Source organism: Aspergillus fischeri, genomic scaffold (assembly GCF_000149645.3).
Source record: "Aspergillus fischeri NRRL 181 1099437636247 genomic scaffold, whole genome shotgun sequence".
NCBI lineage: Eukaryota > Fungi > Ascomycota > Eurotiomycetes > Eurotiales > Aspergillaceae > Aspergillus > Aspergillus fischeri.
Window position 1 is genome coordinate 1,843,584 of NW_001509772.1, and position 27,710 is coordinate 1,871,293.

Consider the following 27,710-nt stretch of genomic DNA (forward strand, 5'->3'; position numbering starts at 1 on the left):
GACAAGACTAAGGTATTGTTGCGTATCGGAAACGAGACATTGAAGGATGCTAATTAACGATCTGAAGATCGCAAGGCGTAGCAAGTGTCATGGTGTAGCCCCTAGCTTCCTGGAGAAAGAATGAGCTGTAAAGGACGTCGTCAAGCTCTCGTTGGACTGACCATGGTCGGCAATCGTGCGTGTTTCCGTATCCGTTGATCGGAGGGGCCAAGTCCTTCCCTCCCGCATGCGCTGGCTCAAGTTCTCCTCCATCACCTTCAAGTATCCCCGTTATTTTTCTCACCACAGAGGAGAAATTCGGGTCAAGATGGAAAAGATCACAGACAAGATCGCGGCATTGCCGCCAAACGAGAATTACTTTTCTCTCGAGTTCTTCCCTCCCAAGACGCAGATGGTGGGGTATCCCCGCACTCTTCTGACTTTTCTGACGATGCGACCAGTTACTGATGATATTTTGAATATTGTAGGGCTTCTCCAATCTACAGGCTCGTTTAGAGCGCATGTCACAAGCACTACGTCCCTTGTTCGTTACCGTCACTTGGGGAGCCGGTGGAAGCACTGCCGCTAGGTCGCTGGAGCTCGCAGAAATCTGCCAGCGTCAATTGCAGTTAACAACATGCCTTCATCTAACATGCACAAATATGAGTCGAGCGTTGATCGATGAGGCCTTGGAGGAGGCCAAGGTTCTCGGAATTCGAAACATCCTGGCGCTTCGCGGCGACCCGCCACGCAGTGAAGAGTACAACATGCACGGAGAAGATGATAGCAACAAAGACTTCACGTTCGCGGTGGACTTGGTACGATACATTCGCAAGAAGTACGGTGATTACTTTTGCCTGGGCGTTGCTGCGTACCCCGAGGGGCACCCGGTCGATTCTTACCAGGACGTACAGGATCCAGTGAGGGATCTACCATATCTGGTTGAGAAGACCCTGGCCGGTGCGGACTTCATCATGACTCAGTTGACATACGACATTGACGCCTACACAAAGTTTGAGCAAATGCTACGAAACCACGAGTCCGGTGCTTTCAAAACCATCCCAATCATTCCTGGGTTGATGCCTATTCACAGCTACAAGATTCTGACAAGAACAACGAAACTGAGTCATGTCAAGATTCCCCCACAGATCATGTCGAAACTGGAAGCAGTGAAACATGATGATGATGCTGTGAAGCGCATCGGCGTGGATGTTCTCAGTGATTTGGTTGAGGCTATCAAGAAGATACCCTGCCCTGGATTTAGGGGCTTTCACTTTTACACATTAAACCTTGAAAAGACAGTTTCTTTCATCATCGAACGATGTGGTTTAATACCTGACTATCCAGAAGACACTGATGCTGTTGTGGACGACGACTACACTACTGCTCCCACTGGAGCTCAGAATCGTTCTCTATCCCGGCGCAGGGCTTCGTCGGTTAACTCACTTCCACATAATCGTGTCATTGTCGACAGGTTACAGGTGCCCTCAGACGGGTCATCGAGAGCATCGACACATGAGGCGCCCGCCGCTAGCGCCGGAATGCCTGCGATGCCCCCAGATCGCAACACAACGCTCCAGATTTCGGAGGGTCAGGGAGCGCTCGGCAGAGAAGCGACGTGGGACGATTTCCCTAACGGTCGTTGGGGTGACGCTCGCTCGCCGGCTTTCGGAGAGATTGACGGGTACGGCCCTTCACTACATGTTTCGGGCGCTGTCGCGCGGCGCATCTGGGGCTACCCTGTGTCCCGCGAAGACATAAGTGCACTATTCCGTCGCCATGTCTCTGGCGACCTCTACATCGTTCCCTGGTCCGAAGGCGGGGCGGAAGAGAATAGCAGTGGCTTGAATGCTGAGACAGAAGTCATCCGACCCGAGTTACTGAAGCTCATTGACAGTAAAGGCTGGTGGACTCTGGCATCCCAACCGGCTGTCAATGGCGTCCGAAGCGACGATCCAACCTTTGGATGGGGTCCTCCGGGCGAAGGATTCGTCTTTCAGAAGCCATTCGTTGAATTCTTCTGTCCTAGCAAAGACTTCCAGACAGTGCTCAAACCACTCTTTGCAAAGCACGGCCATGAGAAGCTCGCATGGTTTGCAACCAACGTGAAGGGCGAATTCGAGTCCTCTCTTCCCGCTGACCCTGCCCATGCCGATACCATTGAGATGAATCCCAACAACGTCAACGCTGTGACGTGGGGTGTCTTCCGCGGCAAGGAGATAGTCACTCCAACCATCATTGAAGAAGTCAGCTTTAGGGCCTGGGGCGAAGAGGCGTTCCGTATCTGGGATGAGTGGCGCCGGGTCTATCCCCGTGGCACTCCGACCGAGCGCCTCCTTGAAGAAGTCAAGAACGACGTTTGGCTTGTGTGCGTCGTGGGGCAGGACTTTGGAGCCGGGACGGAAAACGGGTCGGAAGAAGAACAGCAGGAGATCAAGTGGATGTGGAATGTGTTGATCAACAGCCAGTGAGGTGTACAAGTACCTGGTTGTACGACGATCATACCAAGTCTGCTCCACCACGACAAGGGAATTGGGGAAGGCTTCGCCATGTTCGTATCATGTTTGCTCGGCCACTACCCGGATCAGAAATGTGGTTCTCTTCTACTTATGTGTGAGATGGACATAGCATGATATAGAAGGAATGAAGTGTGAATATCTAATGACATGAATGCAATGTTACGATTGTCTAGACTTTTCCTTGGATCATTCGCAAGTTAGTCGATGTGTGGGCGATTGTAGTACGTTACCACCAGCTCTCACCACCGTCGTGGAATGACAATGCCTCAAATCTGAAAGATAGAACAAGACCAACGCCACGGCGCCAGAAGCCTGGATTACGCTACCTTTTTGGACCTCTCCCTTTGACAGGACATTATATCATGACTGCTCTGACCCGCATCCTCGTCATCTCTCTAAACTTAAAAGAAGCCACGCCGTACCTGGATATTCTAAGAGGAGGTTTTCTGCGCAAAGCCATGTGCTTCTAGTCCATCAGCACCCGTATCGGGCGTGGCAATGGACGACTCCGACTCTGCGAATTTCTCCGCCGCGTCGTCGAGACGGCCATACACGCGGGGGAAGCGGCGGGGTTGGTGAGGTCCAGCTGCGGGGAGCTGGTGGCCACGGAGTCTGTATGCGGAAGGGTTAGTTGGTCAGAACATACCGGGTTTCACGTTGGGCAAGTCCGAGAGTTATACGCACCTGGGACCCTCGCCGGATTTCTCGGGTAATTCTGGGGCATAAACCCGGTGGAACATGTCGGCGTCTGTGTCGAAAGTTCCTCGCTCGATGCTTGCTCTAATGGCGGAAAAGAACTTGTCCATGGTGTGGTGGTTATGGATCTGGAGTAATGTCCATGCGAGCATTTCCTTTGCGGATAGTAGATGGTGGATGTAGGCGCGGTGGTGGTTTTTGCATGTGTAGCACTCGCAGGATGTGTTCAAAGGTGCTGTGTCTACTTTGAATGACGTGGACCACAGGTCGAATGCGAGAGGTCGAGGTTCGCTTGCAGTCGTCTCCACTGTGGATGGGGCTGGGAAGGTGAAATCCAAGGCTATTCCCGCGTCCGAGGTCGCCCCCAGGAATGGAATGGTGAAGATATCGGCGCCGAGAGATACCTGACGCAGAATGTCGTGTGGTGTAGCTGGATCACTGAAGAGTAGTCTGGGCAGGTTGCCTAGTTTCTCCGGGAGAAACGATAGCGATGCCGACTCGTGCAATGCGAGACCGGAGATGTGAGGGCGTAGCTCATGCTCAAGGTCGGCCAGGTAGAGCGATTGCTGCGTGTTCTCAAGAGGCAGCACCGGCGCAAAGTATGCCGATTTTGACCGACTTCCTTCTGGTACTGTTTGACCATAGAGCTGCTCCGTTGCATGCGAAGTGAATGCATGGGTTCTGTCAGCCATCTTAACCCTCCTCTTGGTGCCGGGAGTTTGTCCCTGGGCCAAGTCTGCTAATCCCACCACGATGTCCGGCCGTAGTTTCCGTACTGCTTCCACATATTCACCAGCCTCAAGCTGCCTGAACCCAACCGACGTCAATATGGAGATCGAATTAGGCGTGTTGTTCGGCGGGCAAGCGATCGAAGGCACCCGTCGCGGACCGAGAATGAGCAGGAAATCCTCAGGAACACTGATGAACTTGCGCAACGCCGATTCATGCGGCGCAGTTGGTACATTGTATATCGGCGGTCTTCCATTCCGGAGCGGTCCTGTATTTGCTTGCTTTTCTATGACTGATCTAAGCCCCGGTGGGCATCGAACATCGTCAGCGTCTATTTCCATTGCTTAACGCACGTCAACGCGGACATGAACCTACAATCCTCGAGACCAATGAACAGGCTGCCGATCGCAGTCTGGTCGCGCATCACATCATGCGCAATATGAGGTACAGCCCCTCGCGACGTGACGGGAATGTAATTGGGCGTCGGGATGGCTTTTCTGCCCGCAACAGCCAAATTTCCCAGCCGCGGGGCTAGGATCGGGGCAGTTGCAGGACTGAGGAGAGTGAAATTGACCATCTCATCGGGAGACTGCGACAATGCTTCAGGTAAGCTCATGACGATCGACAAGAGCGAGCTCGTGCCAATGTCTTGCGTTTGCGAGTGGTGATCGTGTGAGATAAAAAGGAAGCTGGAGCTAAACGATCGACGATAATCGATAAATCCGCTAGACTAGACACCGCAGTTTGCTTTGTTTCTCCACCGCGTTTTGTACCACACGCATCAGCCCAATCCTCCACTGTTCTCAATCACAATTAGACAGTATTGATTTGATGCTTCAAGTGATATTGCCACAAGCAATTCGGACCAGATGAACAGTCAGCGGAATCGTGGAGCTCTCATCGTTGTCGAAGGCCTGGATCGAGCGGGCAAATCCAGCCAATGTGAACGTCTACGTGACTCGCTACAAGCATCAGGGCACTCGGTGAAGTATATTCGGTTTCCAGGTATCTATTTCTCCTCAATTGTGTAGGGAAAATTCCCTTTGCTGATTGCACTTTAGATCGAACAACCCCCATTGGAAAGTTGATAAGTAGCTATCTACAAGGCCAGTCCCAAGCGGATGACCATTCGATTCATCTCCTCTTCTCAGCAAATCGCTGGGAGATTGCGAAGAGCATTGAAGATGATATAGCGAACGGCATCAGTGTCATAGTAGACCGTTACTCCTACTCTGGTGCCGTTTACTCGGCTGCAAAGGGCAATCGTAATCTGTCGCTGGAGTGGGCATGGCAGCCAGAGATCGGATTGCCGCAGCCGGATATGTGCCTCTTCCTCCGCATATCCCCTGAAGAAGCAGCGAAGCGTGGCGGATTCGGCGTCGAGCGCTATGAGAATGAAACTATGCAAAACCGCGTGCGCGAGCTATTCCAAACGCTCTTTGACCTCCAGCAGGGTGATTATGTTCACACAATTGATGCCGGAAGGTCCTTCGATGCAGTGTCGCAGGATATTATGAAGATAGTGACAGACTCTATCGAGAGACTTGATGCCATGGGGCCTTTGAAGAGGCTGGGAGCACTCTCAAACTAAGGCAATGGCTCATGTCTCCCAGCAAGATTTGAAAAAGGGAAACCCTTTCACAAGATTTCAGCGTCGTCGCACTCGCTGTCCTCGATAACAGTTTCTAGTTTCGGGGCAGCTTTCGAAAGGGTCTTTAACCGACGATCCGCGTCTGAGTCTGACTCTGATGCCAATCCGTCCCACCAGTCTTCATCCAGAAGAAATTCATCTTCGGCATCCTGACCGAAACGGTCATCTAAATCGACTGATACGGATCTTCGACTCGACGATTCAACCTTGCCAGTCACGACACTTTGTTTTCGATCAACTCTTCTTTTCCGTTTCAAAATTTCCAACAGCTCTTGTTTCGCGCGACTCCGGAAGCTCAGCTCCTTCATCATCAATGGCCACTCGACAGTGGCCTCACATGCAGGACAAATCCCGTGCCTTGGAACGATTTGGTTTGGCTCCTCGGCCGCATCAATGAACTTTCTCGATAGGCATAGTAGATGGCAGGTACAGTGGCATTCTGCCTGTGGGCAGACAGTTGTCAACTCTTCCTTTGGGACGATTTGCCCCTGGCATACATGACAGCGCACATCTTTTGGATCGTCGAGAAGGAATATGGCTTTCTCTATATAGTCTTGGATTGTAGCATAGGTTATCTTGGCATTTTCAACGCCACCAAATCTGGTGTCATTCCCACTGGCGTGTGCGCCGATCTCAGGACAACTCCCGTCCAAGATGACCTTGACAGGGCTTCGAAGACGAACATCGACTCGATCATACCAAGCTTTCCAAGATTGATAAATGTCGCCCGAGAAAAATCGTATCTTTAAAGGCCGGTGAGAGAAGTATGTTGACCTCAGCAGGCGATGTAAATCGGAGAAATGGGTGTCCAAGGATCGCGGGGGACGAGGACGTCTTTTGCTTTTCTTAGGTGTCCCCTTGTCTTTGGTCTTAGCCGAGTCGCAGTTAGAATCGAGAGACTCCGGATCACCGGATTTCGCTTTCCTCTTTCTCCTGTGCTTGACCTCTGCAGGAGCCGAGCTTTCGTTTGATCGTAAGTGGCGCGAGTACCAAGGATTTTGCCAAGCCCATCTTTGGGAGCGTTAGATCCTGTACGCAAGATAAATATGGAGAGACGTACTCAAACTGCAGAGCTGCGAGCCGGCTCGTAAAGCCTTCAACCACCAGAAGCATCTCCCACGGCCTCAGCTTCTCGGCGGCAGTCCGACGAGCGCCGCCCTTGACGACACCATTGTGCTGAACCAGTCGTCTTGCGGGATTGGGCGTGGACCCGATATAGAGAGAGGCATGTCTCACAGTCGAGCGGAGCAGATAACAGCAATAGAAAATTGGGATAGGCCTTGGATGCTCTATTTGGATGTCCTCCATGGTACTGTTGTCAGTATTTAGGAATCGGAGGCGACGTCTGATGAACAGGTAATTTGGCCCTAGTACTCCGTATTTCAAACGCTTTAAAGCTGAGGCTTCGGTTCAACATTCCTCCTTATTTAGTTCAAACAACAATAACGACTAAAAGCGATAAATACGCCAGTCTTGTTGATATCAGGTTACTGTTTATTCTGTTATTGATGGTCCAACGTCAACAAGCAAATCACATGATGAGTGCAGATAAGCATCACCTCTTCTGCCTAAGGCATCACATCACTCAAAACACTGAATATTATATTACGCACCAACAGCTGGAAATGACAAGAAGAAAGCCTTTCAAATCTAGCAGAATCTGCACTGCTAACCTGCAGGTAATTACTATGCACGTGTAGAGTACCACCCTATTTTTCTCTATAGTGTTACGGAAAGTTGCCTGCAGATTCATCCAAGCTTTGGGTTACCAGGGATAAGCTTGAAATGAGATGTGATGTGAGAACAAGGGGAATAATGAGGGAGTCAAGATGACGATAATAGAGGCTCGTCAGGAAGCAAGAGATTGCCGCGGCCCAAGTCTATGATATTGTTATTAAGTCTTTTTCTGGAGAATAATAATGATGATTTGTGGTTGCATGCGGTCCATGGTTGGCATGTCATGGAGCTTCAGCGCTAAGTCGAATATCTAAGTAACGCAGGGAAATACCTCTTGTAAGGATACGGCGACGAAACCATGCACCTCAGGGAGTTCGGGTCACCGAGGCTTCGAGTTTTGTATGGAGTAGATAGATTACAGCCTCGTGCTCCGCCAGATATCACTTAAGTACTCCGTATCGAATTCTGCATAGCTAATAAGCTACCTTAGGGAGCAGGGAGGATCCATTTCTTATTTGCAAAGGCCAACTGTAGCCCAACTCAGGTACCTCGACAGTGAGGTATGTATCGAAGTTACTTTACCTGGACTTACAGACCATATGGTAAATTAGGTACGGTTGGTACCGGGTATGGAGGTCCATACCTCAGGTATGTATGTTTCATAGGTACCAAGTGTCCTCCATTGACCTGGGGCCGACTACGAAATTAACCGCAGAAAGTGGCTTAGTCCACAGCCCACTCTTCATGCGAAGAGCACCTGATAACCTGATAACTCCTAGCCGATGATTAGTTAGTTAAGTAGACTCCATTAGTCAACGTAGGAGGTCTTGCCATTCATTTAAGTTGGTACCTCAGGACCTGCACTAACTTACCTGTCCGTTCTAGATTACCTTATCGTCCGTTTGCGGCATATTGGAGGTATGATACAGTAATGTAATGATTGGTATCGTTTCCTAGCTGTAATTATTACTCGTACCTTACCCTTTTGGTTCTGTATCCTTGGAAGGGTTCGCTACCAGCCTTACTATCAGGTCTCATTCTCACTCAGGCCATTACTACTACTATGAGGCTGCACAAAGCCATGATCTCCCTTTCCGCTTCGGGGCGTCGTCAATCTCCAGTACTTTTTCTTTTTCTGCTCTGTCCTCGTCTCATTATCATCATCATTTTTTTTGTCTTTTTCTTCGAGCATCCAGAAACCGTACTTGACTTTTTTCTCCTTAGTCGTCCTACTCCTACGAGTTGTAGTACTAGTATATACCTCAATAGTCGCAGGATCGAGGTTGATTGATTTAGATACTCCGTACACTATCTACATCTGCCTGACCAGCTCACTACTATCTAGCAAGCGATAAGTAGTGAGATGTGTTTTAACGACTCTACGCTTCGTCATCTCTAACTAGTGCAAACTTCACCTTATTATTCATTGACTGATTGATTGGGCTCGAGACTTAAGGTAGACTGCTTCCAACCACCGTCCTCCGCTGTCCTGACCTGCTTGTTCCCTCTTCCGAGATTCTCCACACTAAACCCTCCCGGGACCATCTCGGCCTTGCCTTTACTTCTCTCTCTCTCTCTCTCTCTTTCTCTCTTCCTTCGCTCGCTCTACTAGTGTCAAGTACTGTTATTTCTCCGTCTCGGTCATCACCTTTTGTCTCCTATTTGCTGCCCACTTTCCTATTCAGAGCACACTCACTATCATACAATAACTACGGGGACAATTATCGTTTGTGTTCGACTCTTCCTTTCATCTGATTTAGTCCTCAATGCGCTTTTCGCATCGGGCTCCCTCTCCCTTCCGTCCGCGATAAACCACGCGCAGCATTATCTTTTGTCCCCCGGCTAGCTGTCGTTACCTAGAGATGGTGGCTCCGGCCTCTACGGGCGCGATTTCGACAGGCGTACAGCCTCCAGCGAACCGTCAGCCCACTCGATCGTCGAGCACCCACCCGTCGCATTCTCACAATGTACCCTTGAGCGCTCGAAGGTCGGCACCCCTCGACTTATCTACGGTCGAACGACGAGGACAGCCCAATGCTCCTCGAGAGCCCAGCAAACGAATTCGACCCCATGGCTTACAGGAAGCTCCGACGTTCCGTCCGACAGAGGAAGAATTCAAGGATCCCTTGGAATACATCCGCAAGATAGCGCCCGAGGGCAAAAAATATGGAATCTGCAGGATCATTCCACCAGAGAATTGGCAGCCGCCGTTTGCGATTGACACAGAGGTATGCGAGTTGTAATTCTCATCCCTGTGCTCGCTTCTACACACCCTGTTCCCTTCCGTAATTCTTTGAGGCCATGGGATCACCATCGGGGAGATCCGGTGCTAACATCCACCGTGTTCCAGCGATTTCACTTCAAGACACGTCGGCAGGAGCTCAACTCGGTTGAAGGAGGTATGCCCCCGCGTTCAGCCACTTTCGCTGCCGGTGCAACTCCGCAGCCTAGTTCTGACCCGGACTCAGGAACCCGTGCAAACTTGAATTATCTCGACCAGCTGGCCAAGTTTCACAAACAACATGGCACCAACCTGAACCGATTCCCTAGCGTGGATAAACGTCCCTTGGACCTATATAAGCTCAAGAAGGCCGTCGAAATACGTGGCGGGTTCGACCAAGTCTGTAAAATGAAGAAATGGGCAGAGATTGGGCGTGATCTCGGGTACAGCGGCAAGATCATGTCCTCGCTGTCGACCTCGCTCAAGAATTCGTATCAGAGATGGCTTCAGCCTTACGAGGAATACCTCCGTGTGGTCAAACCGGGAGTGCAGCAGCAACTGGAGTTAGAACATGGTGGTCCCTACACACCGTCTCCGAACCAGTCGCCTATGGCGAAGAAGCCCGTCTTGTACGACCACATCACACCATCCACTACGCCCCAAGCTCCTCCGAGTATTCCGGTCGCTGGTGGTCCCCATGGTACTCCAAAGGAAATTGAAGCCACTCCTGATAAACCCACCCCTCCGGTCGAATCCGCAGCCCCTCGGCCTGTCACGTCCGGCTTCACTCCTGTCAATGCCGGTGGCGGCGGTTTTACTGCTGTCAATCGGTCTCCATCCTTCGTCGCCGTGAATAGCGGCCCGGTTGTCAAGAAAGAGGCTGAGACTGGCTCGCTTACGCCGCAAAGCGTTGCTGAACACCCTCAAAGTTCGACGCCTGTCCCCAACGGCAATGGAAGCCATCCCATGAAACGCGCCATCAGTCATGAGAGTGGCTCCCAGACTGAAGGTGGAGAAACAGACGCAAGTGGGCGAAGAAGCAAGCGCCTTCGAAAGGGTAAGCATGTGTTTTCTCAACGTTCCTCGTAGCTCGATATGTCTGACTTTCCGCTAGATGCACCACCACCTACCGTCGCGGGTTCACACATGAGCCTCCTCCGGCCTGCTCCGCCTCGGGCACGCAAAAGCGACAGTCGGAAGATCGGTGATGTAAGCAAACAATCTTCGATCATTGAATATGTAACACTATTGACTCTGCTTAGAAATGCGAAGTTTGTGGCAAGTCCGAGGATCGACCTTCGATACTTGTGTGCGACAGTTGCGACCAGGGTTACCATAGAAACTGTCTTGATCCTCCTTTGACGAATATCCCCGAGTATGACTGGCACTGCCCCAAGTGCCTGGTCGGCACAGGCGAGTTCGGGTTTGAAGAAGGCGGAGTCTACTCGCTCAAGCAGTTCCAGGAGAAAGCAAACAGCTTCAAGAAGAATTATTTCGCCTCCAAAATGCCTTTTGACCCGGTGCTGAATACTCACCGGCGGGAGTCTGAGGATGACGTGGAACGCGAATTTTGGAGACTGGTCGAGAGCTTGACTGAAACCGTCGAGGTTGAGTATGGCGCTGACATCCATTCGACCACACACGGCAGTGGCTTTCCCACAATTGAACGCAATCCGCTTGATCCCTATTCAACAGACCCCTGGAACTTGAATGTCCTTCCTTTCCACGGCGATTCACTTTTCCGTCACATAAAGTCGGACATCTCCGGTATGACAGTTCCTTGGGTTTACGTGGGCATGTGTTTTTCGACATTTTGCTGGCACAACGAAGATCACTATGCCTACTCGGCCAATTATCAGCATTTCGGCGCAACAAAGACTTGGTACGGTATTCCTGGATCCGACGCAGAAGCATTCGAAGAGGCAATGCGCCAAGCGGTTCCAGAGCTTTTCGAGGGTCAGCCTGATCTACTTTTCCAACTTGTCACTCTGATGCCACCCGATCAGCTGAAAAAGGCCGGAGTAAATGTATACGCTCTTGATCAACGAGCTGGGCAATTTGTCATCACCTTCCCCCAGGCATACCATGCTGGTTTCAATCACGGATTCAACTTCAATGAAGCCGTGAACTTCGCCCCTGCGGATTGGGAGCCTTGGGGCGCAATGGGCGTTGAGAGACTCCAGGCTTTCCGCCGCCACCCGTGCTTCTCCCACGATGAACTGCTTCTGACGGCAGCCGCTCGGGATACTTCGATTACGACGGCTAAATGGCTAGCTCCGGCTCTTCAACGGACATGCCACCGAGAGGTTGCAGAGAGAGCAGCATTCATCCATCGACATCGTGAAATAGCACCGCACAACTGCGCGCTTGGTTCATCGGACTCCTCAGCTTCTGGTGGATGCCAACTGAAGTTTGTGATGGAAGAAGAAGATCTTCCAGAAGATGCCTACCAGTGTCAGTATTGCAAGGCGTATACATACCTGACGCAGTTTCGTTGTCACAAGTCCGGCAAGACAGTGTGTCTGCTGCATGCGGAGACTTTTGATTGCTGCGGAGACTCGCCCTCTCAGCGGCTGTTAGGCCCAGACCATACGCTGCGTTACAGGATGAGTGATGACACACTGAAAGCCGTCGTGCAGAAGGTCCAGGAGCGTGCCAGGATCCCGGAAGCGTGGGGGGAGAAGCTTGACAAGGTTCTGGAAGATGAGCCGAAACCCCAACTGAAGGTCCTTCATAGCCTACTAAGCGAAGGTGAGAAAATCCCATACCACCTGCATGGTCTCCAAGATCTCGCGGCCTTCGTCCAGCGCTGCGATAAGTGGGTTGAAGAAGCAACCAACTACATCACCCGGAAGCAGCAAAACCGGAGGAAAAACGAGAAGGCTTGGCGCAAGAGTACTTCTAAGGCCGCGCAGCTGGAGGAACGTGATCGTGAAGTTCGCAGGATAGAAAACATGTACGCCCTTCTTGCAGAGGCTGATAAACTTTCCTTCGACTGTCCACAGATGGCGGCTCTGGAAGAGAAAACCCGCGAGATCGAGAAATTCCGCCAGGACGTTAACGTTGCCCTTATGAACCCCCATATACGGTCGATCCAGGAAGTGGAAGAGTTGGTGGAATCTGCTCGCAATTTCAATGTGGAAATACCCGAAGTGGAAGGATTGGAGCATATTCTTCGACAAATGAGGTGGAATGATGAAGCGCGTCGCAAGCGTGATCAGTACATGACGCTTAAGGAATGTCAAGAACTCGTCCAGGCTGGCGAACAATTGGGACTCTCCGAAACCAACGAACATCTCAGTCACTTCAAGGAGTTGTGCCGGCACGGTGAGACTTGGGAAGCGAAAGCGAAGGAGTTGATGTCTGTAGAATCCGTTCACTATCAACAACTCGAAGCCTTGTCTGCGCAGGCGCTACGCTTCCCCGTCTCTCCGGAAACCCTCTCGGCCGTCGACGCGATATTGACCAAACAGCGTGAAGCGCAGAAGAAAATACAGAGTCTATACGAGCGGAGCAAGAATCCAGATTTCAGAAAGCGTCCGAAGTATAAAGAAGTCCGTGAACTGATGGATTCTCTGGAGGCATTGAATAACCGGCCCACGGGAGCAATTGACCTGGAGCGTGAGCAAAAGCGTCACGAAGATTGGATGCGAAAGGGGAAAAAACTATTCGGGAAAGCCAACGCCCCTTTGCACATCTTGAAATCTCACATGGAGTATGTGGAAAAGAGGAATTCATATTGCTTCGATTTGGAAGATCGCTGCCGGCCACCTGTGGAACCCTCATCTCGAGATAACACCCCCGACGGTCTTTTGGAGAACCACACCACGACAACCACCACCAGCAGCATGTGGGGTGGTGGGAAGTCTCGAAAGCGGGATGTCTTCTGCATTTGCAGGCATTCCGAGGCCGGGATGATGATTGAATGTGAGGTCTGCCATGAGTGGTGAGTGTATACCTCTTTCATACGTGTAGCTACAAACTGGCTGACCTGGGAATCTGTAGGTATCACGGTAAATGCTTAAAGATCGCAAGGGGAAAAGTCAAGGAGTTTGACAAGTATACTTGTCCCATCTGCGACTGGCGCCAGAAGATTCCCCGAGATGCTGCTCGCCCCAAGCTCGAGGATCTCCAGGATTGGCAGGCCGAAATCCCAGGTCTCCCTTTCCAGCCTGACGAGGAACAAGTCTTGGAGAATATCATTAACCAAGCAACTACCTTTCGTGATTTTATACAGAGCTTTACCAATGCGGCTTGCACAACGACGGAAGAGGTGCCTACGTTAGTCTTCTACCTGCGCAAGATCGAGGGCGCCGAGGTATTGTTGGCATATGAGACGAATTTCTTCCGCCAAGAGATCCATAAATGGGCACCTGTTGCTCCGGAACCGCCACCAATACTGGAGCAGTCTCTGTCGACACGCAAACCACGCCCGACAAAGCAGCAGAAAATAATGGCGCAGTTGGGCGTTGAGCGTCCAGAAGATCTTCCTCCTCATCTGCGTACCAAGCAACCGAACCATGCGAAGCGAAAGTCTCTCGAATCGCAAACCCCTCGACCAGCAATACTGCAGCCTACACCTCACACTCCCGGTGAAGACTTCAATCGCACCGGCCCAGCGTTGACTCCCATGACGGATGCACAAAATCCCCCGTATCCTTTCTCTGCCAATTACTCTCTTCCTGCTAGCGACTCTACTCCGGCATTTGCACCCGGAGCGTCTGCATTCCTGCCGCATGTTTCAGCACACTCGCCTTCATTTCCTCCGCGATCTCCATCACCGCATCATGGGCTCGACAGCGCTCTGTTCAGCTCTCCTCGGTTTAACCGAGATCCTACCGAGGGTCCTCCAGTAGTTGACGTGGACAATCAGGACCCCTTTAACAGTAGTCCTCGACACAATCTGGATGATGTTTTCGCAGATTTGACGAACCAAGATGCGGAGCCCGAGCCAGAACCGGAGCCTATGGAGAACACGCATGCTAACGAAGCATTGGAGGCACTCGATGCAAGTAATGGCGGGGACCACTCTGACGCTATGCAAGACGACGACTCTCCTGATACTGGAGTAGATGGTGACATGAACGGTCAAGCCGACGCCGAAGACACAACAGAGAGTTCTTGATATGACGTTACAAAATGTTTTCACGAATGGAAGCACTGTTCCGATTATATTGCTCTTGGGCAACCTATCTGATTCCACAGATCCCTATCTCTTTTTCCACACCTGGATTGCGCCGACCATATGGGGATGTGAAGTCCACACGGGGCTTGTTTTCACTTTTTAGAAGGGCATTCTAGCGGCGTTTTACATCTGACCCGGCGACTTGTTGCGGCGTTTGTTATATGCGGGTTCTTTTTTCTTTTTCCCCTTTCTCGCTGATGACTATTCTGCTTGTTGAATTTTTATTTTATGATGCTTCTTTGAATGCTCATTTAAATGCTTCATGTGCTCTGTACGTTAGTTGCTGCTTTTGCGCATGGTGGCGCGTATGGTGTATGAGGAGGGCGGGGAGTTGGGTCCTTTTCTCATCTGTGTCGTTTGTTTCTTTTCAGTGTCTTCACGGTTCTATATATTCTTACGGCCCCGCGGAGGCTGATCCCTGATGGATGACGATTGGAACTACTGTTGTTTCTGTGATACTAACATCCTTCAGCCTCTCTGTTTCTTCGCGCCGATAGCTCCCTTTGGGTGCGGTCGATGTAATACTAGCCAAAATACCTTATTTGTATCTCTTATCAATAGAGTCAAAGTTCTAATCTTACTGTTTAATCCCTTGCCGCTATGATTCGACCATGTCTGCATAGGCGCCTAACGCAGCCTGTCCTCCAGTGTGGATGAAAAGCACATTCATGGAGTCGGGGCGTTCCCGATCTCCCAGACGAAGTGACCAGTCCTTTGCCAGCTCCTCTTGCTGTACCCAGTGCGAGAGTCCCCGTACGACCTTTGAAGTATATACGGGATCGAGCATTACTGCTTCCTTTTTCGCCATCAAGTCAAGTGCCATGCTTGTCTGGGCGTCTAGAACACCATATGCGGTGCCAGCGAACCGATCATCAAGCCAAACATCATCCGTGGAAATGTCCTTTTCAACATCCAACCCAATAAGAGCAGCTGCACGACGAGCAAAGGTGAGTACCCGTTCCTCATGGTACTCCCGAGACTTGGTAGGTGAAGTCAAGATCCCAATGACTTGCCGAGGTGGTTTACTCCACCCGGTTCTGCCTTCCTTCTTCTCCAACAGCTTTAGTCCGGCGATCAAACCGCCCACCGTACTGCCACTCCCGCACGCAACGAAGATATAATCAAAGCGCCCACTCCCATCCAAACCCTGCGCCTGCTCCTGCATCGCAATCTCAAACGCACAGCGTGCATACCCCAATCCACCGAGAGGATGCAGACTCGCCCCGGAAGGTATCCAATACGGCGCCTTGCCCTGCGCGCGTAACTCCTCCAGAATCCTAGGGATCCGATCCTCGTCCCCGTCTGCGGGGACAGTCGACGACTCCAGCATCCTCACCTCCGCCCCAAGGAGACGGACGACTTGCGGGTTTCCCGTGCGCAGGAACGAGGCTTTGTCGGTTGAGGCGGCTAGGCCACCGCCTGTGCCTTTGTGGAGGATGACAACTGCCTCGAGGCCGAGTCGTTTCGCTACCGCGGCGACCTGCACGGTGTGGTTGCTCTGGATGGCGCCCTCGGTGACGAGGGTTGGTGGGGGTTCATTGGGGCCGCTGTGAGAGGACCGGATGTCGGGGATGATGTATTCGAGCTTGCGGTATTTGTTCCCTGCGCAGGCGAGTGGGGAGGAGTGGTCTTCTCGTTTGGCGTAGAGGGAGATATACGGTGTTTTGGTTGTGTTGTTGCTGTGGCTATTGTTGTTGAGGTATGTGGATAGAAGTGTAAGGGGGTGGATCGGGGAAGGATGAGGGTATAGCAGAGGATATTGAGGAATCTGAGCAAATGCTGCCGGTAGAGGGACTGCCATCTCAAGGGTAGACGCAGAGAACGTATGTAGTTGGACCAATCGTAGACAATTGACCAGATATATACTAGGGCTGTTTATGCACAGAAGGGTATCTAAATAGCTGATTAGCTAGCGGAGCAGGAATATACAGGGGAACTGAGGCTTACCATGCCAATAATATTGTCAATATCTACACTCATCCAGAACTGATGCTTAACCTTGCATTGGAATGTATCTTCGAGCGTTTGAATGTTGTTCAGTTGATTGCTGACCGGGCGGTGTCGTTTTGCCGATGATGTCAAGTATCACGAGCTTCCTTTTTCGGATTTTATTGACTACCACAAAATCCCACTGCGATTGGGAGCAGGATGGCTCATTCCCCGCCCTCTTTACAGAGCCTGTTGCGATTTCTAAAGCAGGCACGTCAGACACATCTAAGTTTTATATCTGGAGCGTTGTCATCCTCCTCGCGGGCAGAGACTCCCATCTACGTGGTGGGAAATCCGTCTGCCGATCTTGACTCCGCCATCTCCGTCATTGTCTATTCTTACTTTGCTCATAATCGCATCCCGATTGAATGCCCTCGACCTCATGTTCCCCTGATAAATCTACCAAATGTTCCCTCTGGTCCAGAACTGCGCAGACTCCGTCCAGAGTTCGTAAAGGCTTTCTACCTCGCTATTACAACCCCCTCAGTCGAGGGAGAGGACGCATGGGATGAGACCCCCGAATCAGCAGGAAGGATCCTCCACGAACACATTCTCACCGTTGCAGACTTTGCAGCCCATCTAAGGCAATATCATGCTGAGCCCACGGAACATCGGATCACTGCAGATGCCACACTCCTGGACTGGAACGCACTACCCCACCGAGCGGCCGACGGCCAACGGGGAAAAGGATCGATAGATGGCTTGCCCTCCGTCGACTTCTGCACGGTGGGCTGCATCGACCACCACGTGGATGAAGGCTTTCTCCCGCCCGTCGAGTCTCTCCCACACGGTCAGCCGCTGCTTGTGCGGCCCGCGGGCTCCTGTACTTCGCTTGTGGTCTCGACACTGCGAGAGCTGGATCTCTGGCAGGCTAACACTGAAGGCAACGCCACCTCAACTGAGACGATGCAACTCGCCAAGCTCGCTCTAGCCCCTGTTCTCATTGACACGACCAACCTTACCGCCAAGGACAAAGTCACCGACGCCGATACAGACGCAGTACACTTCCTGCTCTCGCAAATTGACCAGTGCAAGTCTACACCCAGTTCAAACTGGAACCGTGATGCGTTCTACGAGCAGATCCTCCACGCCAAGCAAAACAGCCTCGATCTACTCACCGTAGACGAAATCCTCGGCCGAGACTACAAGCAATGGACCGAGACGGCCCACCAGGACTCTACTTCCATTCAGATCGGCTTCTGCTCGATGGTCAAGTCGATTCCATGGATCGTACGAAAAGCAGGCAGCCCCGAGGCGTTCCTGGATGCCTTGCAAGCGTTTGCAAAGCGCCGCAAACTAGGTATCGTGGTAGTCATGACGGCGTTTACCTCGTCTGCGCAGGACGGCAGGTTCTGTCGCGAGTTGGTCGCCTGTGCTCTACACGATGGGGCGGCGGTTCATGCGCTGGAAGCGTTTACTGCGCAGGCTGGCCCGCAGCTGATGTTGCAAGAATGGAACCCGGTCGAGGGTGACTCTGAGGGTTATTCGCAGGCTATCAGGTGTGCTTTCAACAGTGATGCCCCGGTATGGAGGCGTATCTGGCTTCAGAACGATGTGACCAAAAGCAGGAAACAGGTCGCTCCGTTGGTCAGAGGTGCCGTTACAGGTCAGTGAGAGATTCTATGAGTCTGGATTGCATCTATGGCAAGATGATTGATGGCAGTTGGCCACCTTGTCCGTCGAATGTTGAATGTCTTATTTCACACAATGATCAATTCTCAAGGTCACCATTTCCGAGGTCGCAAAGGTCTGCACATGCAAAAAAGAAATCTATGATTTGGCTTGCCGCGCCTGCGACAAACATGCTCAATTCAACTTCACACAACATGATGATGGATGCACATACAGGATGATAAAAGAAAAGAAAAAAACTCTTACACGCCAACACCGCTCCCCATGACCATTGTCCCATTAACTCCGAACACATAAACGCGAAGTACGTTTACATCAGTAGTCCCTTAAAAAAATGGAAATGTTGAAGAAAAGAGAAACCAGATGCAGCAGATGAAATGACATGCTCCGACCCGGTGTAGCCGATGCAAATGTAACCATGGCGTAAAGAGAAATACAACAAACAGCTGGCCAGAAATGCGAAAATACGCCTGATAGTCACATCGTCCACATCCGCACGTCATGACTTGGCTCATAGATTGGACGAAAGATCATTCACCATATCAAGACATAAAGGCTTGTCGCGTCTAGAAACATTCCCATTCACAGAAAACACACCACCGGGCAACGCGGTCGGCGAGGACGAGTCCGCGCCAGGTCCCGCGCTCCCCGATCTTGATCACCGTCTCCCACACGCTGCCATCGGCGGTGGGATCCGAAGAATCGCTGCTGATCATATGATCTGCCTTGCGAGTGAGCCGGAGGATCTTGCCCGACGGCGACTGGATTGCCAGCTTGGCCGGCTTTTCCCGCCCGGATGATGACCTGGTGGACGATATGGCCGAAGTAGAGGCCGAGAACTCGTTTGAAACTGCAGAGACAGAAGAGCCGCCTGCGGAACTGGACACCATACTGAGTGCACTTGCAGGTCGGGCAAAAATCGACGGTGAGACGCGCCCAGTAGGACCCGAATCGCTGCCGTTGGTCGGGGAAGGCAGCGAGGATGGATGCTGCCGCACCGCAAACACGAATGTATTGTTGACCGCAAGTTTCGCGCACTGAGGTTGTATGATGTACAAGTCGTGGCGTTGAGCATGAGGTGTCGGGTGGCGTAGGACAAACTCATATGGAGGGTTCTCGCCCGTGTGGATTATTGGAAGGGCAAGTGCCAGCGGATGGGGAATGTCTTTGCTTGAGTGCATCAGGCCCTTTTTGCCAGCGTAGATTTTGACTGTGCCTTGCCCTTCGTCGCCAGGCAAAACAGCTTTCACAGTGAAGCGTTTCTGACCGCCGACCCAGTCTGGCTGCACCAGGGCGCGCTTGCGAATAACCTCCCCACTTTCAAAGAAGTCACCGTCGGCATCACGAGCGAAAGCGGGCGCCTCGACTTCTGCGGCACATTCCACGTCTGGTGGCACGAGAAGGCGGATTTGCAGAAGCTCCAGTCCTTCAATTCTGATCAGGCTGGTATCATAGTCTGGAAACTGCAGGTTCATTTTGAAGTAAGGTGGGCACGCTGTAGGAAGGGCTAGCAACACATCGGGAGAGATGGGTGGACATATGTGTTGCTCCTCGGGATACAATGGCACATGAGTATAGCAGATCTCAAGCGGACGTGCCAGGAAATACCAGCTTTCGGCTGTTGACGAGCCACTGGTTACGAATTGATTCCTTCGGGGGTTGGTCGGGTTTGCCAATGCGCAATCGATAACGCGCCATTCGCCATCCACCAAGACTGTATTCCACCAGTGGTTTGGCCGCGAAAGACTGTCCAGCTCGAACAATTCACCGGGTGTTTTGAGGAACCCTTGCACTACTTCGGCATGAAGACCGACTGCCGCGCACATTTCCTTGACCAGAAACGCGACTTCCTGAGGACTTCCTCGTCTCGTTTGCAGAATTCGTTTCAAGTCAATTCCGATCTCTTCCACGGGCTCGTCCCAGGCAATCTTTTCACTGACCCAAGTGAAGATAGCTCGCAATCTCTGCACATCGCTCTTGTAAGGTCGGCACACATAGCCCTGCGCAAGGCTCATCGGGTTGGTCATCGGTGGAAGGCTGTTGACAAACCGAGCACTTTTATCGACGAGGCTCAAGTTTACCGAGTTGAAGTTGGTGGGCTCGCTGATCGGTAGCCCGTCAATACTTTCATCACCTTCGGCAGTCTCGTGAAGCTCCTCCACCGCGTAGATCACAGGATGGTCCATCATTTGGCAGCGCTCGGCTCTTTCGATACGTTCGTTGCGGCTCGGCGAGCTTGCTCGATTCACATCACGCCGAACCTGCACCCAGTCTACCGTGCCAGCCCCTGCATCGCGAGCCGTGTCACGTCTAATCGGAGACATTGCCCTGCCTTTCGTAGGTGAATAGGATCCACCACTGTGTCCCACAGCGATACTGCTTCTGGCATTAGCGGCACCGGTCTTGGCTGATTCGAAGATCTTCTTGAAAAACCCATGCTTCTTCGCCTTCGGAGTGGATAGACCGCCAAAAACAGCGGTGGATTCGCTGGTATCGGCAGCGGGTTGAGACCACGGTATGGCAGACGAAGCGCCTTGGCGAGAGGTGTTGTGACTTGAGTGGTACGATATACCAGTAAGAGGGGTCTCAGGCCGAGGCACGCGTGAAACATCGCTGAAGCCTCTTGAGCGAAAGGTTTCCATGGCTGTATTTGGCCTTTCATTACTGGTCGTCAGTCCTCGCCTGGCATAGCTTCCTGCACTTGTTGCGCTGAATGCGCCCGCCGACGGGCCACTCATCAAGCTCTGGCTCGTTTGTTCTGTGCTGGCTGTCATAGCCGTACTAATACTTTGCACTCCGCTTGAAGAAGTCGTGGTACTGGATTTCGTGTGACTTCTATTCAGAGCGTCTTCTCTCAAGTCCTGCCCCGACCTTCGACTCCTCAGGTATGGATACTGCGCAGGGATTGAGTTATGCCTTCCGTGGTGAGCGAGATGCTTAGGTGGCGGAGGTGGAGGCTCTTCGTCATCCTCCGGAGGCAGTATGTCTTCGGATCCTCTGCGACTCTGTTCCTGCATCTGACGCAGCCGGCTTTCCATTCTCTGCACGTAGTTGTTCAATTGCGGCGGCCCGTCAAGGTACTGGTCATGGCCGTACATGGTATTTCGATGTATCTGACTGTCGCGGAATTGATAATCTTGTTCACCTTCGAAACCGAGAGATGTCAAAGGTCGGTGACCATGCCGGGCAGGTCTGCTATCGCGAAGGCTATCAAAAGCCTCAGGAGACCAAGGATTATCAAATACCGGGGCTGGCGAGGGTGAATGGGCTCCCCGCGACAGTCCCATGTCTTCCAAGGACGTCATGACATCTTCCATTGCGTCGCGAAGAGGTGACGGAGTGTTTCCATTGGCGTCCGAATGAGCAGCTGGAGACGGAGTCCTTGACATGGCCACGTAGCGGTCATTCATATCCAGATGCACGGGGACACCCATGTCCATGGAAGATCGCCGGTTGACTGCAATTCGATGCGGAGGGGGAGGCGGCGGTGGCGGCGACTCTTCGCGCTCTTGAAGCTGCAACGGGGAGATCTCGTGCGACGGAGGGTGGACTGACGGAGGCCGAGCTAGCGGGGTCTGCCTGACAGGCACGGACGGCGGCAGAAGATCCATTTCATATGGGAGACGAGGGGACGGCGCGCGGGAGGGAGGCCTGGAGCGCGAGATACTCTCTCTGGCTGGAACGGGACTTTGTGGTGGAGGATCGGCGACCGGCGGCGCACGGGGAGAGACCCCACGGGAAGAAGGTCTATGTTGCGAGGGAGGTCTGGAAAGAGAGCTCTGGTTTTTCACCGCAGTAGTTGGTGTGCGCAGAGGTTTGACACTCCGCACACGGCTGCCGTTCCGAGGTGGCGTTTGCGGAATTGAACTTGAAGCTTGTGTCGTCGTCGTCGTCGCGCTCCGGGCCAGCTCCGCCGGGGCCAAAGCTTCCTTGTGAGCCTGAAAGGGTTTTCTAAATACAGTCTTCTGCTTCTTTGGAGCAGAAGTGGGATTCGTGATTGGAGAGCGTCCGGCAGGCATCATGGGACTTGTTGCTCTAGTGACAGGCACGAAATCTTCACCCAGAACCTCCACGAAATTGGATGGGAAAAGCCCGACCATGCGCCTGTCACGGCGCAGACGACCCATCCACCATTGCCCATCTCCAGCATTCAAACACTCAATAAGATCACCCTCCACAAAGCCGAGATCGCGTTTTGTTTCACCTCCCCATGAGTAAATCGCACGACACCAGCACGGGAACCGCGTAGGTAGCTGAGGTGCCGCGGGCGACATTGCGGCTGGGGTGCCGGCGCAATGCAGCCCTACCTTCGAGTCCGACCGGGAGATCTAGAAACAGCGTGCACTGTTCTGACTGGTGATCTGCAGATTCTGTATTAGTACACAATAGTTATGAGGAAAACGACGAGTACTCTGTACGAAGGGTTGGGAAAGACGTACCGTGGTTCGAGCCAGTAGTAACAAAGGAGAGGATATTATTAGAACCCATACAAGGGATTTTCCAAAGTGTGCATGGTAGGAAGGGTATAGAAAATTATAGAGGGGCGCGATAACAGACAGCTACCAAGGTGTTCCAACGAGAGGGGAATGGGGTAAGGATGTGATAGATCAGATCGATAAGGACAGAGGTCGGAAGAATAGAAAGGAAAATGAGACAAGGAAACGGGATGGAAGCTGAGGATGCTGAGAGAGCACTACTCTGTACGAAGGTAGAGAAGGGAGGAAGACACACCGAGAGAGACGGAGGGAGAGAGAGAGAACTGGCTGAGCTGAGCTGAGCTGAAGTCACGGTGAGGCCCGATGGCTGTTTTGGTGTTTACGTGGGCTCCCGATTGGGCCTAGCGCCGTATGGTCTCTCTTATCGATAAGCTTAATGTGCACGTCCTCATTAGTATCCTTCTTCCCGATCGTCACCCCCCAGAATACAGAGGAGATTCCTTCTATCTATTTATTGAGTGTGTCGATAGTTCATCTTTCATCGGATGCACCCATCTGATGAATCCAAGCCAATTTCGAGGTCCCAGAACTGAGACATGAGCACAACGCTCGAGACTCAAGGTATGTCTCCAGGAGTCGATCCATGGTTTACAGACTCCGCTTCCCGCAGGTTTACCCATGGACAGCACAATGCCGGGCTCCGATGGAGCCACAGTGGTGACCTGGATCGGGTACTAAGAATGAAACAGCAATTTCAGAACTAGTGGCTGACGTACTACTCAGGACAACAGATTCGACTCTGGTATTTGGTGTCAGTGTGAAGTACAGCATGAGAAATCTTCACGGAGCTTCATGTAGGTCTAGACAGCCACGAGGTATCATTATAGCCAAGCAGTAATTGGTAGACAGTACTGAGAAATATACAGAAAATTCCGATCAGAACGCCCGAGTATGCGAGGCCGTCACAAGATGAAAAGGAAAACAAATAAGGAAATGCACCCAGAGGCAATCCATTGTAGGTAATCACGAAATGACCACGTGGATAATACAGTCAGTATTGTAGCCTGGAGATGCATGGGAATCCAATTCGATCAACGTTAGATACGAATGGAGTTCGCAATGCAGAAAATGCCAGATTGCTCAGGGAGTATGACACCCATGATTTTGGTTACAGAGGCACCTCAGAGCTAAATCGCAATCCACTGCCTCGTCCTGAGTACCCGGAACCGTTGTGATTATTGATCCCTGGGCTGGTTGGACGGCTATTTGCCGCTGTCCACTTCGGGCTTCGTGGCTGCGTGCTTGTTGACCTGGTCGAAGGTCGGTTCTTTCGAAATTCTCGCAGCTCATCCTCCTTTTTACGCAACAGATCTTCGCGAGATGCGAGCATAGCTTCCAACTCTTTGACGCGCGCAAGATGTCGCTGTTCATCACTTTGAATGTTGAGTTCTCTGAGACGGCTGGCATCGCCCGCAACCTTGCGCTTCAACGACTCATTCTCCTCTTTGAGCTGCAGGACCTCGTTCCCAGACTGTGCAGCCACGTTGGATGCGGTCTGGTACTGTTCGCGTGTGTACTCTGCCTGTTTTGCCTCGTATTCTGCTTTTCGCTCCAGGGAAGCATTGGCTTTGGTCAGCCGACGGATCTCCTCCTGTGCTCTTTCCAATTCTGCCATGCTTCCTCCTCCGGCCTTTAGAGTTTCCCGTGCCTTTTCGAGCTCATGTCGTAACTGAGTGCGCTCATCCTTTAGTTTTATAATATCTTCCTTTTGCTTCTCGAGTCTCTGCTCAGACGAAACTTTGGTTTCCGCCAAGCGATCACGCTCTTGCCGCACTTTGTGTAATTCCTTCGTGCGACTCTCATAGCGATGTTGGAGTAATGAGAGAATCCCTTCTCGTTCTTGTAGACGAGATTGTGCATCGGCCAAGGCTTTTTGGAGTTTGTCAAGCTCAGCCGCATGAGATGTTTTCAGCTGCAGCAGATGTGCCTCCAAAGCTCGCAGATCATTATCCAATGTTTGGCTGGGAAACTTTATGGATTCCTTCGAAGCTTCCGTAAATTGACTGGCTTCTTGAGACTCTTCCATCCTCGGCCTTTTAGGTGTCTGTTCAGTAGTATCTTCGACCTGCTGAGAGAACGTTAACCGGTCAATTCACAATAGAAAGAGGATGGAGTGACTAACGAATAAACGTTTTGGAACCTGCGGGGTAGGCAAAAGCGCGGTTTCGGGTTGGTTCTGGTAAGGACTTAGCGCGAAGGTGAGCTCATCAGAGCTTATGATGTGGAGTGGCTCGATAGAAGGTAAGGACCAGTGAGCATTGAAATTGTCCGAAAGAAGACTCGATATGATTTCCTCGGAGTCTTCGTAAACGCCCAGGGCATCATCCTGGAGATCGCCTACCACGTCTCTCAGACGTGAGGTATATTGAACCACCAAGCGTAGACGCTGAGGTTCTGGGTAGTTGGCGAAACATAACTGAACATGCTCGCTGGAGTTTGAGACAAGCAGTCGAATCACGGGGAGGAGGTTCCCATGTCGAGCATAGGTTGTTCGCATGTGTTCGACCGAGGGACTTGTTGCGTTGAAAGAACTGTCAAGAGCGACGATTGCAGCCGGGGGTTTATAAGTCTCCATAATACCATCGTCGATTGTTGACTGGATCCCAAAACTAAGGGATTCTTTCACCATGGAGACTTCCAAATTCGTCCCGAGTCCCATCTCGTGGCGAGGCCTGGTGTACGAAAGGCCCTTCCCCATAAGGAAGCGCTCAAGTATCTTCAGAGTCTTCGCTCCGTGCACCATGATGACCAAGTGCAGATCACGGCTACTAGCATAGTTGATCAGGTATCCCAGGAGTAAGAACTTCGCGCTTGAGTATTCAGCCCACGCAGCCTCTTTCGCTAGGTCTGAATCGGAGTCTTTGATATGCTCGGTAATGTTCAGATCAGGATGGGTTGAAGCATTGCTCAAACGCTCAAGTAAGCTATTCATTCTGGGAATCAAACGCTCTTGCTGTTCACTATTTAGATGTTGATCGACGAGGCCAAGAATGCATTGAACTCACCTCTATCCTAGACGTTTCGGTCTGGAGCGCGAACGTCTTAAGGAACTCGTCGATGCTTTGAGCTTCGTCTTTCAATATCCGTTCATAATCATCTTTGACCCTTGAATCCATCGGGAGAGGCACGGCAAATTCTGATGGCCCAAGCTGGACAGAGCCTGGAATCGCTTGCTCTTGATGGCTGACCGTCAAAGCGCTGGGTTGGATTGTCTGCAAAATAGGTTGTTGAGGAGGACCCATTTCCGTGGGTCGTACCAGCGGGCCGGGAGCACTTAGTTCTCCCTCCGCGTGAGCTGCGTGTGGAGCATCGTCTCTGTCGACCCTAACGCTAAGAGGTGCCGTAACTTCGGGTATGAACAGCGAGGGCGATGGTTCAATATCTCCAGCCGAGGACGGAGTGACGCTAGCATCAGCGTTTAAAGGAGTTCCGGGATTGGTTTTCGCACGTATTTGAGCATGTGCATTTCGAATCTTTTCCAATGGCGTCGAACCCTCGTATTGGCTATACTTCTCCATGGTCTCCGCCAGAGACGGAGTCACTCTGTCTCCCTTGCCGGCATCCATTGCCACGGCTTCGACAGCCACGGATGCCGAGGCCTTCCGTTTCGAGGGTATTGGCTGGTGGTTTAGACTTTGTTCAGGTGATTGACTGGCGTTCTGCGACTGATGTGAAGGAACCGTCTCTGGAACGGAACTTACGTGACGAACAGTGATGTTACCGACAAGACTGGAACTTCCTGATATGCCTAGAGTTGTTAGCCTGGCATAGAATAATGAGAAACGCGAGATCAACAACCTGTTGACCAGGAAGTAGCTGGTAACAACTGAGAGCCTAGGCTGCTGGAGTTAGATTTTTGACTGATTTCGATAATTGATGTCTGCGAACCCGAGCTCTTTGTATTCGAGATGACGCGTGTACGCTGGCTTGTCGGGATATTTGTCACGGAGGGTGGCGTCTCCGCTACCTCGTCCACTGGTCTGTTTCGGTTGCCAACTAGTGCTTGAGAGGAAGTCTGGGTAGCGCGAATAACACTCGAAGCCACCTTAGATTCAACTGGAGAATTGGGCTCTGTGATTTCGCCAGGAAGTCTATATCTGGACGGTATCGAGGATCTAGTAATGTACTCGAACACACACCCAGAATGGTTTGGTGTGGTGACTGACAAAGGAAATCTGTACTTGTTTTCTTTAGAGGCACCTCGTCGGGGACCCTTCAATTCCTGGGAGAAAGTCAGCGCCTGATGGGGTTGCGTTAGCGCTTCGCTAGTATTTTCCTTTAGATGTGGTCCTTTGTCGACCGGTACAAATAATGGAGAGGGCGAACGGTCGTGAGATCGCGGCGGCTCAATTCGGCTTTCTGCGATGGTAGGGCTGGGACTCAGTGAGCTTCGACTTTCGCAGTGCGAGTCAGTTAAACGGATTGGCGATGGATTATCGGGATGGTTCCTGGACAGGCTGTTGTTCGTCTCCTTCTTCTTTTCTTCCCACACTTTTATCGCGGCTTCGTTGGCGTTTGCTTTGGGTTCCTGTCCGTATGCACCCGATTAGATGACTAGCACTTTGCCTCCAAGCGCCAAGTGTTTCAAGACAGACGCTTTGCCCAACTCACCCACGTCGGCGACCAGGGGCCCTCCCAGTCAATAAGGTATTGAGATTCGGTTTCGTCAAGGATGCAGTTAATGTACCATTCGTCTTCGTCTAAGCTAGATCTGCTGTCGTCGTTTTCGTCGTTCTCGTCGTCACTTGAGGCAATGACATAGACTTCTTTCCACCTTTTTTTTCTGGTGTTATCTGCAGGGTCTGAAGATGCGGGTGAAGCGGCTTTGCGCTTGCGCCACATCATGCGCGTTCAATGAGCCCAGCCAGTTTGTAGGAATCCATGACGGAGTGAGAGCTCTTGAAGAGTAAGAAAGGATGATGTGGTTAAATATGAG

The 27,710-nt window shown here is 51.7% G+C and overlaps 9 protein-coding genes across 9 annotated transcripts, besides 2 other annotated features; 4 read left to right on the forward strand and 5 right to left on the reverse strand.

Annotated features, from left to right (window-relative positions):
- Positions 1–226: 226 nt before the first annotated feature.
- On the forward strand, positions 227–2,450 carry NFIA_038640 (methylenetetrahydrofolate reductase (NAD(P)H) MET12; the record flags this gene model as incomplete). Its single annotated transcript, XM_001266186.1, has 2 exons — positions 227–394; positions 468–2,450. The coding sequence occupies 2 exons, from the start codon at positions 227–229 to the stop codon at positions 2,448–2,450; spliced, it is 2,151 nt and encodes a 716-aa protein (XP_001266187.1).
- A 479-nt stretch (positions 2,451–2,929) lies between these two features.
- Positions 2,930–4,539, reverse strand: NFIA_038650 (tRNA-ribosyltransferase family protein; the record flags this gene model as incomplete). The annotated part of the gene is made up of 3 exons (XM_001266187.1): positions 2,930–3,110; positions 3,183–4,172; positions 4,295–4,539. 3 exons carry the CDS (start codon positions 4,537–4,539, stop codon positions 2,930–2,932), a joined length of 1,416 nt encoding a protein of 471 aa, XP_001266188.1.
- A 253-nt stretch (positions 4,540–4,792) lies between these two features.
- Positions 4,793–5,514, forward strand: NFIA_038660 (bifunctional thymidylate/uridylate kinase; the record flags this gene model as incomplete). The annotated part of the gene is made up of 2 exons (XM_001266188.1): positions 4,793–4,928; positions 4,985–5,514. The coding sequence occupies 2 exons, from the start codon at positions 4,793–4,795 to the stop codon at positions 5,512–5,514; spliced, it is 666 nt and encodes a 221-aa protein (XP_001266189.1).
- Positions 5,515–5,561: 47 nt separating this feature from the next.
- On the reverse strand, positions 5,562–6,882 carry NFIA_038670 (GIY-YIG catalytic domain containing protein; the record flags this gene model as incomplete). The annotated part of the gene is made up of 2 exons (XM_001266189.1): positions 5,562–6,534; positions 6,635–6,882. 2 exons carry the CDS (start codon positions 6,880–6,882, stop codon positions 5,562–5,564), a joined length of 1,221 nt encoding a protein of 406 aa, XP_001266190.1.
- A 1,932-nt stretch (positions 6,883–8,814) lies between these two features.
- Positions 8,815–8,843: a microsatellite.
- A 270-nt stretch (positions 8,844–9,113) lies between these two features.
- NFIA_038680 (putative PHD transcription factor (Rum1)) lies at positions 9,114–14,597 on the forward strand (the record flags this gene model as incomplete). The annotated part of the gene is made up of 6 exons (XM_001266190.1): positions 9,114–9,479; positions 9,602–9,650; positions 9,720–10,529; positions 10,587–10,681; positions 10,735–13,418; positions 13,478–14,597. 6 exons carry the CDS (start codon positions 9,114–9,116, stop codon positions 14,595–14,597), a joined length of 5,124 nt encoding a protein of 1,707 aa, XP_001266191.1.
- Positions 14,598–15,255: 658 nt separating this feature from the next.
- On the reverse strand, positions 15,256–16,458 carry NFIA_038690 (1-aminocyclopropane-1-carboxylate deaminase/D-cysteine desulfhydrase; the record flags this gene model as incomplete). Its single annotated transcript, XM_001266191.1, has 1 exon — positions 15,256–16,458. One exon carries the CDS (start codon positions 16,456–16,458, stop codon positions 15,256–15,258), a length of 1,203 nt encoding a protein of 400 aa, XP_001266192.1.
- Positions 16,459–16,805: 347 nt separating this feature from the next.
- Positions 16,806–18,260, forward strand: NFIA_038700 (putative exopolyphosphatase; the record flags this gene model as incomplete). The annotated part of the gene is made up of 1 exon (XM_001266192.1): positions 16,806–18,260. One exon carries the CDS (start codon positions 16,806–16,808, stop codon positions 18,258–18,260), a length of 1,455 nt encoding a protein of 484 aa, XP_001266193.1.
- Positions 18,261–18,844: 584 nt separating this feature from the next.
- On the reverse strand, positions 18,845–22,552 carry NFIA_038710 (putative SH3 domain protein (Cyk3); the record flags this gene model as incomplete). Its single annotated transcript, XM_001266193.1, has 1 exon — positions 18,845–22,552. One exon carries the CDS (start codon positions 22,550–22,552, stop codon positions 18,845–18,847), a length of 3,708 nt encoding a protein of 1,235 aa, XP_001266194.1.
- Positions 22,553–23,040: 488 nt separating this feature from the next.
- Positions 23,041–23,060: a microsatellite.
- An 822-nt stretch (positions 23,061–23,882) lies between these two features.
- NFIA_038720 (uncharacterized protein) lies at positions 23,883–27,619 on the reverse strand (the record flags this gene model as incomplete). The annotated part of the gene is made up of 4 exons (XM_001266194.1): positions 23,883–24,839; positions 24,897–25,727; positions 25,780–26,513; positions 27,370–27,619. 4 exons carry the CDS (start codon positions 27,617–27,619, stop codon positions 23,883–23,885), a joined length of 2,772 nt encoding a protein of 923 aa, XP_001266195.1.
- Positions 27,620–27,710: the final 91 nt, after the last annotated feature.